Below are 17,381 nucleotides of genomic sequence, written 5' to 3'. Positions count from 1 at the left end.
CTAGAATAGCTTCGCCTTTTGTTTTACTAATCAACTTGTCTAGTTGAAGTTTGTAGAATTTTTAAATAGGCTATTCACCCCCCTCTAGCCATTTGGACCTTACAAGATCCCACCCTCCAAGATTTTTTGCCATGGCTATTTTAGGAGAAGAAGCTGTAGGTTCAAGAAGACGATAAACTTGCAACTCTAGACCCTCTTAAACTTTCATCCTAGACCCACCATTAAGTATGAATGAGGGCATCATCCTAGACCCACCACTAGGTATGAATGAGGCATCAAGCGGGATCAAACATTGTAGTAGTGACTGTAGGTTAAGAAGTCATGCACAATGAGGACATTCTTAAGCACTGATGTGAAAGTTAATCTGTTTAAATATAATACAAGCAAATTCTAAGTAAGTTCAGCCACTTCGTTAACATGTACTCCCTCCATTTCTAAATTATAAGACGTTTTGGCTTTTACACATACATTGCTTTTACAACATGCTCTAGCACTCTCAATGTACTTGCTCTGCTAAAACTTTCAACCTTTTCATCATCATAACTTGATTGGGTCAGTTTTCTCAATACTGATGTACATCATGGTAATTGATGAAGATTTTTTTTTCACATGCAAACCTAGATTCCACTTTTCCAATAGCCATGGCATTGGTTCAATCAATATTATTGTATGCCCAAGAAAACAAGATATAGGTAAATTTACTTAAAGTGACATGATTAAGGGAATAATTAGAAGAGATTATATGTGGAAACAACAACCTTAGAGGTGCTTGGCACCTCCTCTCTACACCTTTGAGACGACATTAAATTAACTTGGATGCTCAAAATGACGACATGTTAGTCTTCACTTTGCTTGATACTTGGTTGCCAAGAACTATTTCCATAGTGGTTTTGAGACATTCCTTTGCATTATCATCTCTTACTGTCCTAGAAAAATTTTAGATTCATGTAGTGCAACTTAATTGGTATAGGAGCGGGAGTATGGTTGTGCATCCCTGCCATTGGTGTTCTAGCATTCTTCAACCCAAATTTAGATCTCTTTGTTTTTATTAATGATTAACAAAAACCTTGATACTCCCTCTAGCGTTTTAATAGTCAAGTGTTTACGTTCACTGTCTCCTCCATATATACGGACATACGTCCAGGTCCAAAGAATCTTCGCTGCACCAAGTGTTTCCTTTGTTCATATGCTTCGAGTGCCTTTAGAGTTCCTACAGCAGTTCATAGGTTAAAGGTAATATTTTCTTTGAAGTCAAACTTCTTCAGGGTGGTAAATAGTGAACACTGAATAAACTCTCGAAACCCTTCATCATGCAAGTTAAAATATTCTTGTACTTCATTGCAAAGTTTAGCAACTGAAACCCCTATGTGAACACTCGATTGCAATTGGTTTTCTTAGTAACTTATATAACTCAATTCTCGATTTTTGGCCACGCTGAAAAGATCTTGTAGCAGGTTATCTGCATGGCAACGAAGCCAACGATGGACAGTGTTCTATGCAGCCAAGGGGCCATCAGTGGTTCCTCTGCCAGTTTGAAGCCCCACCAAGGGAGTGTTCATGCAAACCAGAATTGATTAGAGAGGAGGATTTCTGTATAAAGATCAGACTCCCCAACAATCTGAGTACCGATCACCTGATTCTATTCTTCCTCCTCACCTCACTCCGCCCCTGCTCCCCTCCTCATTCCGTGGCAAGCTCTAGCCATAGACACCCCCCACCTCAACCTAGCCTAGGCACCTCTACCACCAAGAACGAACCCTCCCTCCGTCCCTACCGCCTAGCCAACCTACCTATCCTGATTTACCCTTAGAACTGTCCAATTTGGAGAAGAGGGAGAGTCGCCGGATTTAGAGAAGAACGAGAGAGGAATCGAGCGTTGAGATGGAGAGAAACAACCATGTGTTGTTTAACATCTCTCATAAAAATACATATGTACATGTCATGATTGATTAGACGGCGTCTGCCTATTTCTCTTGGGGAGCCCTAGTTAGCAGCCTCCCTCCAGACATACAACTACTCTGATAAACAACCGCCTTTTCTTTTTAACTTCATGGGGCTTCAAATGGGGCCGATGGTTGATGGTTCGGCCCTGGGTGCCTTTAAGCTGTTCTCTAGCAACTATCTACACTGCACAAATACTGAATCCCGATCATGATCAACTTAGATCAAAACCAGCTTCTGAATTTATCGCGTACAACAGTTTGGTTTGCATCTGCTCCTTGCTGTTCAAGAACCAAAGCAACTGTTAGTCACATTGTAATTAGTTCATCAAACGGAATGCACAGTAACTTGTGGGTCACCAAGAAACACTAATGTGGTTAAACTAAGCTACGAACCTTTTATAAGGGGGAAGCTTCAGAAGGTTCATGCAGGTAGCTGATGTAGGCAAGCGATCTGCATGCTCCTCCAGTCCTGGAACACCAGCTCTGCATTCAAGGGGACAAAAAAAAAGTTAGGAGAACACTTCACCATCCCATATGGAACATAAACAAGCAGTTAGATGTAGCCAACCTCTGAATGCAAAATTTTGGTTCGAGGTACTGAAATCCGAGGAGGGGACCACGAGAACATCCGGTCACAAACCTGTCCATTTATTGGCATCAACGTGCACAAAATATTAGATAAACAGTTCACTGTTACACTTCCACAATACCACAAGTCATGGTGAATAATATGTGGCACCCTACGTGCCACAGGGAGATCTCTAGAGCAAACAGCAGCACAAAGGAGAGGGAGAGAAGCCAACATGAAATTAAACATGAACACTCCAGCTTTTTTGAATATACGACATTAAACATCACATAGATGTAATAAAGGACGTAGGGGGTAGGGGGGTTAAAGCAAGTAGAGGCACTAACTTGAGAAATTTTTTCTGGTTGTCTGAACTTAAGCTCTTCAAGACCTCCCAAAACATCTCAATAAGCTCATGATCCTGGAAAAAAGAAGCCATCACTTATCTAGATAAGAATCAACAAAAATTATCTGATCTTCCAATATATATGAACTTAAGAAGACTGTATATATCTGATTTTTTTTGTTGTGATATCCAAATTTGATGTGAATCTTTTGACGTTAATAAGACTGAAACTTGGCCTGTCCAGCTGACCAAAACTTTGCTGTTTTACTAGCTTCATTCAATTGGATGATATTTTGCTCAAATTTGCTAAAAACAGGCAGAATTAGAAGGGGGGAAAGAATATTCTTCCTTCTACATTTGGAAGAACTGTGAGGTTCACCAGGTACACCACTATACCAGGAGCTTATATTTGCAACCAGGTTTTTGCACATCTACTATCCACAATATATTAGTCCTTCTAAAGCGAATAAGAGTAGTCCACACAAGTGTGCCTATTGATACAGCATTACATAAACCATAGCAGATTCTCAGTCACATTCCATTAGGATTGCTAAGCTACATAGAGTGATGAAAAGATGGGCCTTGTTACATAAGAAAGCAACACATACCGGATGATATCCTGCAGAATAGTTGGTGTTCGACCGCAAGTCATCGATATCCAAGCTTTCTAAAGAGCCAGATATAAGAACCTGCAGGAGACAACAGACATAAGAAAATAAGGTAGGAACATGCCATGTTAAAATACCGTTCTCTGAAACAAACAAACAAACAAATCAAGCCAGAGCGGTTCAGCAACTATAGTAGCACTATTTTTGTTTTCCAAAGTTACACACTCCATTCAATATCACCAGAGATAGACAGCCATGTAGTGGTAAGCTAAGTTGAACTATTGAAGTACCTGAATTTCATGTTCATTGAACATATCAATCCAGTCTTTTGGTATAAGCTGTTGAAAACCTCTCAAGAAGTGTGTACTTTGTGCACGGATCTATGATAGAAACAAGGAAAACATTTAGCAAAGCCTTCCAATGCATCCAAATAATATGACTACAATCTTTTTACCTGGTAGTTTAACCGATGATTGGCGACAAGATGGATAAAAGTAATAACATTATCATTCGTAACACGCATTTCCCTCCCACCAGGGAGAAGTTCTTCTTCACATTGTTCACCATATTCATTATTTACAATAACAAAGTATAGTTCCAACTCTGAGATATCACCATTGTAATGCTGAGAATGGAAAAGAAGTGAGATCAGTAAGGGGCAAACTGAACATTAGATTGGAGTGAGCTTGTCAAACTTATTGTGTAATCCCAGTATCCACAGCTAGTAAGACACAGTACTCCAACAACCTTATTAGATATATGCATAGTCTAACACATGTATATCATGTTACTTGTACCCCAAGTTGTATCTTGACTATATACATGAAAGTCACCCCCCCCCCCCCCCCTAATCGGGTGTGAGGTGTCCTAATTCTCTACATGCTATCTAGAAAAGATGAATCTTTCTAACTCCAGGAACAATTATCCACTTTACCCATTAATGGAAATAGAACCAAACCTTTAAAAATAGAAGATGACGGTACAATTCCGGATCCAATGAAGGAAGATCATTTAAAAAATTGTACCTGATAGATGAGTAGAAGATCAGTACAAGCTAACATCAACATAAAAATGTACAGCACAAAGACACCAACAGGACGAGGGAGGGGGAGAGAGGAGTACTTTTGTTTCAACTTGCTCAAGAAGAACGTTGCAAATGGCAAATCAACAAGTATGCCTTCATACATTGCCTGGAAAAACATGAACCAGAAAGATCATACCCGGATCATGACACCTACTTAGAGAAACTATCAAACTATATTATAGCTAGCATCAAGCAGCACCCAATACAGAAAATTGTAGTATCAACTTTTGCATGGACATTCGATCAACAAAATTTTTGAATAGCACTACATTAAACCCTAAGGCACTAAGGGCAGCTCGAGTGTGGTGTTGAAACGAGCCGGTAAACACTGGCTTGCTTTCACATGGTTCGATTATCTAGTGTGAGCAGGAGCCAAAGCCAACTAAGATATCAGGTCTCTTACTACGTGTCTGTTCCAGGCAAGCCCATATCCACATGATGCTTCACAAAGAAAGCTGTCGGCCTGTGTGTCTGCTTGCCTTACAGGAATTGAAAAAAAAGTTCAGTTCGGTGCTACTTGTATCAGGGGTCGATTTGAGTTCTGAAGCAACTGCTCTAGTATGGTTCCACCTTTGAAGCCTACAGTTTGATTAAATCAAACACACTAGAGCTGCTCAAATATATACCCCCGCTGTTTAAACAAACAAGACTTCATGGTTTTTAGTTCCTTTTTAGTCAAAAGTACAAGGTGTGTATTTAATTTTATTAGGACATTATCACACTTGCCCAGATTAACCATCCCTTTCCATTCAAAATTTATGAATAAACATGTACACAATCATTATCTCTCTTATTCCCAAGACACTTAACACCAAGTCACTACATTCATTCTTCAAGCACTTCTCATTGTTTCCTGGGTTCCATTAATCACCATACCCAACCCTAATGGCCAATACGCCTTACAAAAAGAAAGGGAGTACCAAATTCTCAATAGCACATTTATGAAATCTTTGTCAAATATACGCATGCATATCCAAATAACTATGTGCCTAAAAGTGTGCAGGTACAAATAAGCAAGGACAGTTTTAATTTAGAAAAATGAACTTAAAAAGTGATTCTGTGAACTAAACAGTTCCAAAGAAGCACCAATAGCAGATAATTAAGAATGTGCTATTGAGAATAAGGAACCCGAATTGTGTCTTTTGTTAGGTCTCATTTGCCTATCCCAACTTGCTTGGGATTAAATGGCTGTGTTCCTTTTGTTATTACTCATGCCAATGTACAGGGAGACGTCAACTTACATGTGAAACCTACAATGGGAAAACCTCATGATTTTGTAAGTTTGTTTAGAACCTTGTTTTTTTGTAATTAAATATACCTCCCAGATACACGAATAGATACCAGATCTTGAACTATCATAAGTAGCTAAATCCAACATCACTGGCAGATGTTTACCCATGTTTTAAACGACGAGTCGACGACTCTCTAACCATATAGGACTAACATGGAGAAAATATATACGTGCAATTTGGGATAGGCAGATGAAACCCCACAAAGGTAACATGGAGAGAATTATAAACAGCTATTACTGCACAACATATACTCCAATTTAGGAATTAGGATATGACCTCAGAAAATTCTGGAACACTAGCAATGAAAATTTGAAATAATCAAACAATATTTTTGGATGGCAACCTAAGTCTTAGGGAACGCCATAAGTTAATTCAAACTAAGGGCTTGTATCGACTATCGACATGCTCCAGATCCAACTCCTTAGTGCTGGACATCCTTAAAACATCTTGATTTTGATTCCATTTTAAACTAAGAATAAAGGCTCAAACCACTTCATTTTAGGCCACAAACCCCAGATTATGAAAGAATCTAGGAGCTAGATCAAGTATCTGCTTAGCAACGGGAAAAGGGGACATGGTCAAAGTACCTTCCCAAGTAGACTTCCAAGAAAATGGAAATATTGCAGATGTAGTTCATGAACCAATCCAGATCCTGGGTTTGGGTACAAAAGATGATCAGCCGTCTCCTACAAAAGGAAAATCAAGTATTCCAAAAGAAGCATGTGAGGTCTCATACAAACTGTAGAGCAATACTACAAGTACAAAATAGTTATTCCACCGGAGCAATTGTGTTTGTGAGATCAAAAGAAATATTATATTTGTGAACCAGAATTCTATTTAGTAACATTCAGCAGGTATTAGGACACATAAAAAATAATGGTCATTACTGCTGCAATGATACAATTGCACTGGATGAATGAGATCAACCAAAAAAGCAGATACCTTGAAGAGACCGTACTGCACATCAAAAGCAGCGCGAGTAATATTTTCCATGAAATCCTTGAAAATTCCACCACCATCGATTCCAGCCTCTTCTTCACCATGCTCATTAATAAACGAAACTCGAATCTACATACATCAAGAAGTTTGAAGTGTCATATGTTATTAGATTAGCACTTCGGCAGAATATGTGTCATGTGTTAAACCCACGAGTAAAGATAAGAGAGTATATCATCATACCGGTCCTTTGAGATCTTCCTCAGAAAGCAAACTTAGCTGATCAAAAGCATCTTCCAGAAGTCGATTTCTTCTTATTTTGAACCGTTGTCTTGTCAATGCAGAATGTGATGTTGATTGTCTAGAGCTCGTTAATTGGTTCTGCTCACAGAAAGTTTTAAAAAATAAGTATTGTTCTAAAAGATGTACCAATCTTATTTGGGAACATCTCGGCTCAAAATAGTTTAAACGATTGCAAATTGGTCAACAACCCTACATGCTTCTCAAAAAAAAAAAAAATTGAAAAACGATGCAAAGCTTTAACCTCTAAGTGAGTTTATGCCACACGCCCATGGAGCAAATCAATCCCATCATTGAACAAAAAAGAAAATTCTCAGCAGCAATTGGTGTAATCAGTGTTTTTTTGGGTGCTATTCCAGCAGTTTTTTCTCACAAACGGTATGAATTTTACTATCTGTGCATTCTTTTCTCCATTTTATTTAACCTGCTAGCTATGGCTTTCAAGCAATTTGTAACAATTATACTATTTTGAACAAGTACGCACCCGTCTTATTCAGCAATATTTACACAATAAATTAGCAATAACTTACATTGAATATTTTGACTCGACTGGTAAATGGAGCCAAAAAAGGAGTAAGCTTTATGATCTCTGATGCTCGAGTATTACCAAGTATCGCCTGAAAAAACACATGCATAGTCATAGAAGAATGAACACATGGAATACATTTCAATTAATCCAAAACAGCATAGGCATTCATACCTGAGACACAAAATTTTCGCTTGTTGCTTCTTGAGAATAGAAATCACTTGCAGAAGTAAATGGGAGTCGGTTGTTCCAATCTTGCAACTGCAATGAGGTAGCACTTAAATTAACCTAATGAGCTATGATAATTAAATAATATACAGAGTAGCTGCATGTTGTAATCAGAACGGACATAAAATAGCAACAGTCAACAGAAAACACTCAGACAGAATTAATATGAATGAACAAGAAATGACTGTGAAACAAATAAGACTAATGCTCAAATATTAGTCTTGTAACTGAAGAACCATCATTTGGCTCAGTGTAAAGCTACAAAAAAAAAATCATAGCACAGCATCAGGTTCATGATGTTTTTCAGGTAACATGACAACTGACCACGTGTGCACTACCCAGAGAAACACCAGTAGTCCAATATGCATACAGTATCATTGGAATTTTCTCAACACTCAATAAATATAAGTACGTACAAAATCCTTATCCTTACAACAAAAAAGATACACAACCTACCCAAAATCAGAATTAAAAGAAATCAATAGAAGAAATAACAACATGATATCAAGACGAGATTATCAACCTGTGTGAGTAGTTCAGATAACCCAACCCTAGCTCTGGTCTTGACATTCTCCACTGACAACTTTTTAAGGCCTGAAGGGTTGGGTGACACTTTCTGAGGAGAAGAGGATGGAATAACCCAAAGAAGTTGCCATAACGCCTGCAGATTGATATAGTACTCAATTGAAACCAACAGCGAATACTCAATAGTTATGATGTTTTTAACAGTTTCAGAACATGACACTATTTTTGTTCAATTTTTTATAAGCATAGTTAACAAGTACAAGCCAGGAATGGAGAGTCATATCCATCAGGGACTGTAGCATGCTTGAAAACAAGGTGCAGCCAGAGAGACACCAACCAATAGCAGAGCTTCCATAACAAAGGGAGAGTTATAACCAATAACAGAAAGCATAAGAGGACCACAGTAACTAACAACAGCTATGATGCTTAAAAAACTGTGTTCAACACAGCACGAGAATGGCTTATGATACCACAATGGTAATAGCACAGTGTTATTATATACCTGCTTTAAAATGAGAACCAAGGACTTCAAATCTTTAAGGGAAAGGGGTTTCTCCTGTTCATAGAACTCCCCATTATCAATTATCTTCAACATGTGCCTGGTATGAGGAGCAAAGACAAAGCATCATAAGCATCTGAGGAAAGATGTTGCCCTTTTTATATTTATTCCAATAACTTCACAAAATAAGCCGTTAGAAAAAAAGAGAGATATTGGCTAACTGTTTCACAGCAGAGGAGGGGGGGCTTTTACCTGTATATGGGACAGAATACAGACATGGGAAGGAGCCAACCAGGAACATCAGCAGGTAATGAAGATGCAAACTTAGAAAAAAATGGCCATCTTCGGTTTGCATTGCACCGCTTTATGAAGTTCCATAGTGCAGGAACAATTTCAGTCCGGTAGGCCAGTACAGTCATAATTCGCTCTAGAGGGAATGTATTGAATGTGACATGAAGAAAAGCACAAATAGATCCTACAGCATCCACTTCAGCATCTGATGGTCCAGACAGATCAGAATCATTTGTGCTTAATGTACCTCTGAAGAGGGCATTCACCTATGAATTATACAACCTATGGTCAAACAAGATATAAAAGAATAAGAAGCCCAATGGGTTATGAAGGGCAAGAACATCCATGGTTGTTTAGGATTCGTACCAAATGTTGAAGGAGCTTTGAATCAATTGCTACAGTTATCTGTCTTTCCAAATCAACATCAAGATTAATTTTAACATCGACATCCATGGGCATCTCATCATCGTCATCTGCCCCTGTAAATATTAAAGAAAAATCTTGTATTAGACATTTAGAGTTTATCATCTTACTCAGACCTTTGATTCAGCTTAACCTTTTTTATTTGACTGTTATGGAATAACTAGATCCCACAGGGAACGTACTCCTAGTTCATAGCCTAGTGATTGGCTTAATAGGTATGATTTGAAAAGCTATGTACATGTTATGCGAATTAGGCCTTGTTCAGATAAGGGGGATTGCTCTAAAAAACTTTCAGGATTTACTTTCAAATGTCAAAGTAGTTCTCCATGCAAATAAGGCCTCACTGACTGAATAGTTATTCCCTCTCAGATGGTTCACTTGCTCGTCAAATTTAAATCTTTCTTTAAGATCCATGTCTATCAAGGCCAAAGGCATTCAAATTCAAACCCTAGAGTTGTGGCCATGTAGGATAAATACTCTCTAGCTTCTTCATTTGCTAGTTTATTAGTTGCAGGTTGTGGCTGATTTGTCCCAATCATGAATCTTGTGTAAATTCGGTCAGTGAGGTGAATAGTCTTTAAATATATGTCCATTAAAATGTTCCTTGCAATGCAAAACCTATGTTTCATGTAAAATGAACTGAATTAGCTTTTACACTACCAGAGCTCACAAGGGCCTTCAATAAAACTGAATGATAACAAAATAAGGGGGTGTTTGGTTGGAGGTACTAAGTTTAATAGGTACTGTAACATATTTGTAACTATAGCAAATAATGTCCAATTATTGACTAATTAGGCTTAAAAAATCGTCTCGCAAATTATTCTCTAGCTGTGTTTTTAGTTTCATAAATAGTTTATATTTAATACTTCATATATGTGTCCAAACATTGGGAACCAAACAGGGCCTAAGGCCGTATAAACACATAGTACTAAGCTATGCCACCAAAAAAACCTAGAACTAGGAGGAACTAGGTGGCATTTTATTAAGAAAATAGGCACCCAAATACACCTCGACGAGGACTTGACCTAGGTGGTCTGGGCATACATCCACACCCACAACCAACTGAGCTAGCTCAGCTTCCTTGCTATTTGTTCTCTCAAAAACGCAGAAGAGCTGTGTTTCTTTGCATTAAGAAGAAAGGGGCTGAGAACCCTTACAGAAACACAAGGCACCAACACAAAATTAACTTCCTTGCTGGCATGTAACTTACTTTCAGTTGGTGTTGTGACTGCTGGCAACGTATCCAACAACGAGGTAGAAACAGCAATGATGTCAGCCGCCTGGTTTGGAAAGAGTATATACATGGAAAATATTTATAAAGAAATAAATTACACATGTGGACAATGAAAAATTAGCATGCATGGGTCTGCCGTCACAAAAGAAAAAAAATCTTAAGAAGCATTAAGGAGGGAGGAATAAATACACAGCTAATATAGCATAGCTCACAAAACCTACATAGTATTCAAGAAAAAACATATAACCAACATACAAAATGGAAAGAAGCTCTTTGAAAAGTATGAAAATTAGATTCCACAGTTTCCTATTTATTTTAGCTGCACTGGAGTCATGTATTTTTGAAACTAAAAGTCCTTATGTTGCACTAAGATTTTAGAAGCACTCTTTTTCACATCCAAGGAGAACATTTGCTGTCAACTGAATAAATCAATACACTAGCAGCAATCGAGAATGTCAACAAAATAAAATAAAAGCAAGTTTACCATAAACCCATGAAATTAGACCAAATCCACAGGAAAATGGGCATTGTTTTTCAAAATCAGGACACTGAGTCAAGATTGAAGAATGATTAAGATATCTGACTCCCAAGAATCTAATCAGCTAGCTTATAGACTACAAATAAGCAAAAGGGGAAACAAGCATTGAACTGAGATTTGTTATTATCTTACATAAGAAATAACAGAAGAATACATGTAAGAGTTTGCATGTAGCATAATTGATCAAGTAGCCCAAGGGGTGAAAAGACAACCTGCTTGACATGAATAATGGACCTAAATCGTACTTATCTGAACACATGGACTTAAAAGCTACCTTGGAATAACAACCTAAATGCCAGTTTTCACAACATAAACCAACTTTTGGTGGTTAAACAAAAAAATGCAGTAGAAACCCAAAAGGTAGAAGAAGAAAACCTACTGAATCAGAAGCAAACTTTGCATCAGACAAAATCCAGGTTGCAGCTTCAAGAACATTTGCAAGGACACACGCATATCCTGGATGACTAGCCGATATATCGTTTGGAAGGACATCAGCAAGACTGGGCAAAAAGCAAGCTATTTGATGGATATAATATTTGCTGAGCCCGTTAACTGAGAAAACCTGAAGTACAAAGGGCAAGCACATTAGATATATTACCATTGAAATAATTGGTGAAGGAACTTAATTACTCAAAGATATTTTACTTCCAGAAATATTGGTTATACATATTAGTATGACTTTAGACTCCACAACTACAAATATAATATAGGTGAGACACACTGAGAAAAATGTACTGCAATTTCTATGTTTGGTAGTCATTGGAAATGTTCCCAAAAAAAAGGCCAAACAAAGATATTAAGGGAAACGCTGACCTTCTTGAGGTGTGGTAAGCGATGCCATAGAAAAGGGATTGACAGAAGCTGAGACGAGAAACTCCATCTTGGATCCACTTTCAGACAACAACAGGGATGATGGCCAACATGTGAAGCAACAAGCATGAGAACTTGCTCCAGCACAGATGCACTATCAAAATGCCCAGAATTTCTGACTTTATGCTGAATTATAATCATATATAGATACAGGTCAGAAAAAACTACATAACAAATCATTGTAGCACTAGCATTATTACAGTAAACTCCATGTATCATCTACCAGACAAATGATTTTTTTTCTTAGAACCTACTCCCTCCGTCCCGAAATAAGTGTCGTTTTCGCTTCCCGAGAAATAACTTTAACTAAATATATAGTAAAAATATTAATATTTATAGTACATAATTAATATCATTGGAAAGATCTTTAAGTCTAGTTTTTTAACAAATTTATTTAGAGATATAAATATTGCATATATTTTCTACAAATCGAGTCAAACTTGTGGCACAAAAACCTAAAACGACACTCTTTTTGGGACGGAGGGAGTATCAGATAAATAAATGACAGAACAAGGTTTGCCTAAAAAGTGAACCTGGCTGATACACATGATTTTGAACAGTTACATGGACATGGGTGCCACGTGCCTTAAGTGTTACAGAAATAAACAAGACATTTCATTTTTAAGAAAGGGGGTTGTTTCTTAAAAGAAGGAAGCAGTTACATACCAACAGAATGAAGGAACTAGAGGTATGTACAATCAAGTAAGTGTCAATTATCAGGGTCAAGTAAACTAAAAATATCCAAACTGATGTCAAAGTGCAAATAGAAGACTAGCACAGAAACAGAACTTACCGGTACAGATACGATAATGCCACGGAATAAGCTATAGATCTTTCTCTGCTGAAGATAACCAACTACTTTGCAGTTCCAAGGAAATTTTGGATTTATCAAGCAACCTACAGTTTCCAGTAATGAGACAGGCACTGATGTGCTTCCAGGTGTAGCCAAAAGTTGCCTGCCCCAATCATGCCTGCCAAAACATAAAACCGTGTCACATGCTATGTTGTTAACTTCTACTGCAAGAAGGCTGCACATGTACAGTGGGGGGAATCTCCATTAAAGACACAAGAAGATAGTTTTAAATATGTGATCGCAAAGAAGAATCACCCAAAGAAGAATAAATTCCAAAACAGCTTTGCATGGTTGAACTTACCTCTTTTGATAGACTGCTTGCACACAGATGAGGGCAAATTTTTTTACTCTGTGAGCAACAAGAGGTTGCAGTGAGGAGCCATCCACACCAGTAAAGAGAGTTACAACATCTCCTGCAACAGGAGAAAATACCATTATAGCCAATGCTACAGAAACAAGGAAAACAAATATGGAACATCAAGATGAGAAGATTGTGCGCAAGTTAAATGCAAGTCGTAACAAATATTGAACTGACTAGAAACCTCTAATGCTCAAAGAGTTCAAAAATGCAAATAACATAATCAAATAACAAAGTTTAGAGAAATTAAATTTCATATCATTGATTAATGTTACTTAAAAACACACATGCACACACACGCGCGCGCGCGCGTGCACGCACACGCACGCACGCACGCAAAAACAGAATACCATTTTTTACATACACAATCAAGGGGACACTAAACATTGCTCTGAAATGTATATATAGTCAATGCCTAGCGAGTCCACATATGAGGGTAAAAGAGGGTAGGACGTAATATATTTTTTTAATTACGAGCGTTAGTAATAGTCCCTCTGTCTGGGATTTACAGGCGCACAAGCGATTTTCGTAGACAGGGAGAAAATAACTACCCTTAATTCACCAGCTCCAAACGCTGATAAACCCTTCGTTTCCACGCTGCATGCCCTGCATGCCACGCGTTCCAACTCCCCGCATGACCGCATGCATACACTCCCCTAGAACGCCCACAACACTGCATGCCCCGCATGCAGCACGTTCCAAATCCCCGCATGGCCACATGCATACACTCCCCCAGAACGCCCGTGCCCGCGCCTCCTGCAACTCCCACACCCGCGCGTCGCAGCAACTCCCGCACAGGAAGACTGGATGTGAGCGACAGCACCAGGGCATGCAACAACTTGGGCACCTGTGAATCTCGGAAGCTTCGCACCTCTCAATCCCAGACAGAGGGAGTAAAATTTAAACGGACATCATATTTGCTGTCAAGGTTTGATAGAAAATTAACCCAGAGCAGTGCAAGGGAGCAAATTCCTCCCAGCTGGCATTCAACGTATATATCTATTTGAATCGGCTCTTCCAAATTAACCTTCAAATGTATCATCTGATCCAGAAAATCAACCTCAATTGACATGTATCCTCTTCTAACCTTTCAAGATTTCTCATGAGTACATCGAAATCAGAACCATACCACACATCTGAATGCCTTAATGGTCTTTTTCCTTTCCTGGTCCTTATATTACAATACTACTTCAATACTAACTGGTTCAATACTTCATGCCCTTAAAATTCGTTATGTTACATCAAACAAGATGCAACTCCAACTTTCGATTTTTGGCAAGGGGCAATCTAAGCTCAATAACAAAATATATGCATACAATAGCAAAAAGAAAAGGAACATCGTTAAATAATATTATGATACTTACCGCCTTGTTTAACATATTGCAGCAGCAAGTTGCAGACTTGGCAAAGTATAGCTATGTCATTGTCTTCATTTGCATTGAAGAAAAACAGTAATTGTCGAAGAAAGTCAGAATTAGTGCCAAAGTTGTTCCTGATTCAGTAGCAAAAGTAATCAGAGAGCTTGACAATGAAAGGGGTATGATGTCTCTTTAATGTTAGGTAATGATTACCACTCTATCCTCTCGCAATGTTCCCCAAAAGTGGAGCAAAAATTCTTCCGAACCTCTGAGCGGGCCGATTCCAAAGCCTTCTTCCCTCTGAAGAATTTCTGCAGCTTATAATTAGTCAAGTTCCATTTTTTGTGAACAAATAAAGTATGGGTACGTCAGCTAATATGCACGACTGCTGGAATGGTAATTCCACTCATAAGCGCCTACACTATCCTGAGGAGGTACACCATGGCAAACAAAACCAAGTAACAGCAATAAATGCCTTGCCAGCTCACGGCATTGCGAGTGGCCTAACCCACAAAAGCAAAGATGAGGACTTTCCCCCACCTTGTAACGTCCAAAAAGACCAAAAAAAGGAAATCAAGAAAAATTCCCGCCATTAATCCACACACACTAAACGACAAAACGGAAAGCCGAATACATGCACAAACATCCCACTCCACTTAACTAATCAAACCCAGCAAACCAAAAGGAAATTGACAGAATTTCTCTGGCAGTCTGGCAGACACCACAACCCTTATTTCCCCATGTTCCCGCCTAATGTGCAGAAATAGACCAAAAGAACTTCACATGTGATTCTGTGAGCTATCATAACTTGCCTGGACAGACAGCATGAACACACTAATCCATCCCATTTGAAACATCTCATCACACAACCAGAAAAGGAAACGAAGCAATGTAGGAGTATATCCTAATCCAAGCTAGTAGTCCATCCTAACGCCGAGAAGCCTACGGCTATATCTAACACACAACCCGTCTTCTACGAAACTTAACCAGCTGAACCATGACCATTCACAGCCACCGAAAAGCCCATAGTTGGATCTCAGAGCTCATGACACTACCGAGAGCAGAGGTAGCTAAACCCCCAGCCCGATCGCACTGCCCCAACGCCCTACTCCAAGCCACACCAGGGGGCACGGGGCACGAGTCGTGAACAGACCTGGATCTTCGTGGCGGAGGTGTTCTGGAGGCGGAGGCCCTGGCGCCGGCGCCGCTCCTCGCGCGTCTGCTCCAGCAGCACCTTGCGGTCCCGCTCCTTGTTGCTCCGCCCGCCGAGGTCGACCCGCCGCCGCGACGACGGGTCACCCGAGAAGAACATCGCCGCCTCTTTTTCACCTGCCTGCCTGCACCCACACCCACGCCCGCGCCGACGGCCCCCCTACACCGACCACCGAAAGTAAGAATCAGTAAAAATTCGCGGGGGAGAAATAAAAGGGGAACTCGGGCCGGTCGGATCGTAGTACCTGAACGAGGCTCCGGGCGCGATCGGGGAGGCGCTAGGGTTTGGGGGGGAGCGGGGGATTGGGCGAGCGAGGGTCGGCGACGAGACGAGACACGCAGAGGGAGTCGGGGAAGGGGAAAGAGGAGTCGAGACGGGGGTGCGGGGGGGTGCGACGAGACCAGGCAGGCTTTGGGATTTGGAAGACGGGGCGAAGTGGGACGGCCTCGATTTCACGTGATTGCCCCTGGTCTGTGCTCGCCAACTGCGCATGGCGCGTAGGCAGTGACGTGGGTGGGCTGGAGTCATCAAATCAAAACCTTTATTAGACAGTTCAAAGCTCCTCTATGGATCCCACTTTCTTTTCTTCCTCCACCTTCATCCTCAGCGGGGGCTCCTTCGTGACATTGCCATAATGCCACTACAGGTCTCTCTCCTTTTTACCTGTTTCTATCTTTGCTAGATAAACATAATGTTGACATGAACTTGTATGAGCTAGTGAAGGTGGATTTATCAAAACTCCCTTAGGCCGTGATCAACGCTCTAAGTGGATATTAGTCTTGTGAGACTATATAGACTTAGACGACAAAAAGCAAAAAGAAGATGGACTCACAGATGCTTGGAGTGGCTTGCAAAGGTAGTGAGTGCTTCATTTGACAAGTTGAAGTGTGTGTTGGGTCTCGCTTTGGAGAGCGACGGCTAATGTCCCTAGCACGCATACACAAGCTTGCATGCATATCGTCTTGAAAACAGTGTGGGGTCCTACTAAAAATGCGTTGGATCTTTTTCTTTTTACGAGTTTTATCTTTGCTAGATAAACATAATGTTGACATAAACTTTTATAAGCTAGTGAAAGGTGGACTTGTCAAAACTCTATTAGGCCATGATCAACGCTCTAAGTGGATGTTACCCTTGTCAGGCCATATAGACTTAGACGACAAAGAGCAAGAAACCTAGGTTAGGTTAGGTGTCTCTTGTGTCTTTGCTTATGTGTACTATAGATTTTTTTTATGAGGCTAACGGTCTTGTTAGTTAGGTTGTTGGTACTCTTATTAGGGCACACAACAAGACGGTGTAATCGCTAACCGACACAGAGGGCTGGAAATTAAGAAAGAAAAGCTAGGGCCACAGGATACATCGACGTGTGCCAAGCATGTACAGACCTAGCT

The 17,381-nt window shown here is 39.7% G+C and overlaps 1 protein-coding gene across 1 annotated transcript; it reads right to left on the bottom strand.

Moving 5' to 3' along the window:
* Positions 1,588-16,378, bottom strand: LOC8080914 (E3 ubiquitin-protein ligase UPL6). The gene is made up of 27 exons (XM_002439288.2): positions 16,238-16,378; positions 15,934-16,152; positions 14,994-15,091; positions 14,787-14,914; positions 13,366-13,477; positions 13,005-13,182; positions 12,155-12,337; positions 11,721-11,903; positions 10,780-10,849; positions 9,513-9,625; positions 9,108-9,412; positions 8,859-8,955; positions 8,355-8,492; positions 7,778-7,864; positions 7,608-7,694; positions 7,021-7,158; positions 6,784-6,909; positions 6,429-6,527; positions 4,588-4,655; positions 4,424-4,490; positions 3,920-4,090; positions 3,756-3,845; positions 3,466-3,546; positions 2,859-2,932; positions 2,512-2,583; positions 2,337-2,426; positions 1,588-2,222 (listed from the first exon to the last, which is right to left on the bottom strand). The coding sequence occupies exons 2-27, from the start codon at positions 16,090-16,092 to the stop codon at positions 2,156-2,158; spliced, it is 3,081 nt and encodes a 1,026-aa protein (XP_002439333.1). The 5' UTR covers positions 16,093-16,152; positions 16,238-16,378; the 3' UTR covers positions 1,588-2,155.

This window comes from Sorghum bicolor, chromosome 9 (assembly GCF_000003195.3).
Source record: "Sorghum bicolor cultivar BTx623 chromosome 9, Sorghum_bicolor_NCBIv3, whole genome shotgun sequence".
In the NCBI taxonomy this organism is placed as follows: domain Eukaryota; kingdom Viridiplantae; phylum Streptophyta; class Magnoliopsida; order Poales; family Poaceae; genus Sorghum; species Sorghum bicolor.
The sequence above is the reverse complement of the archived record's forward strand: the minus strand, read 5'-3'. Positions and strand labels throughout refer to the sequence as shown.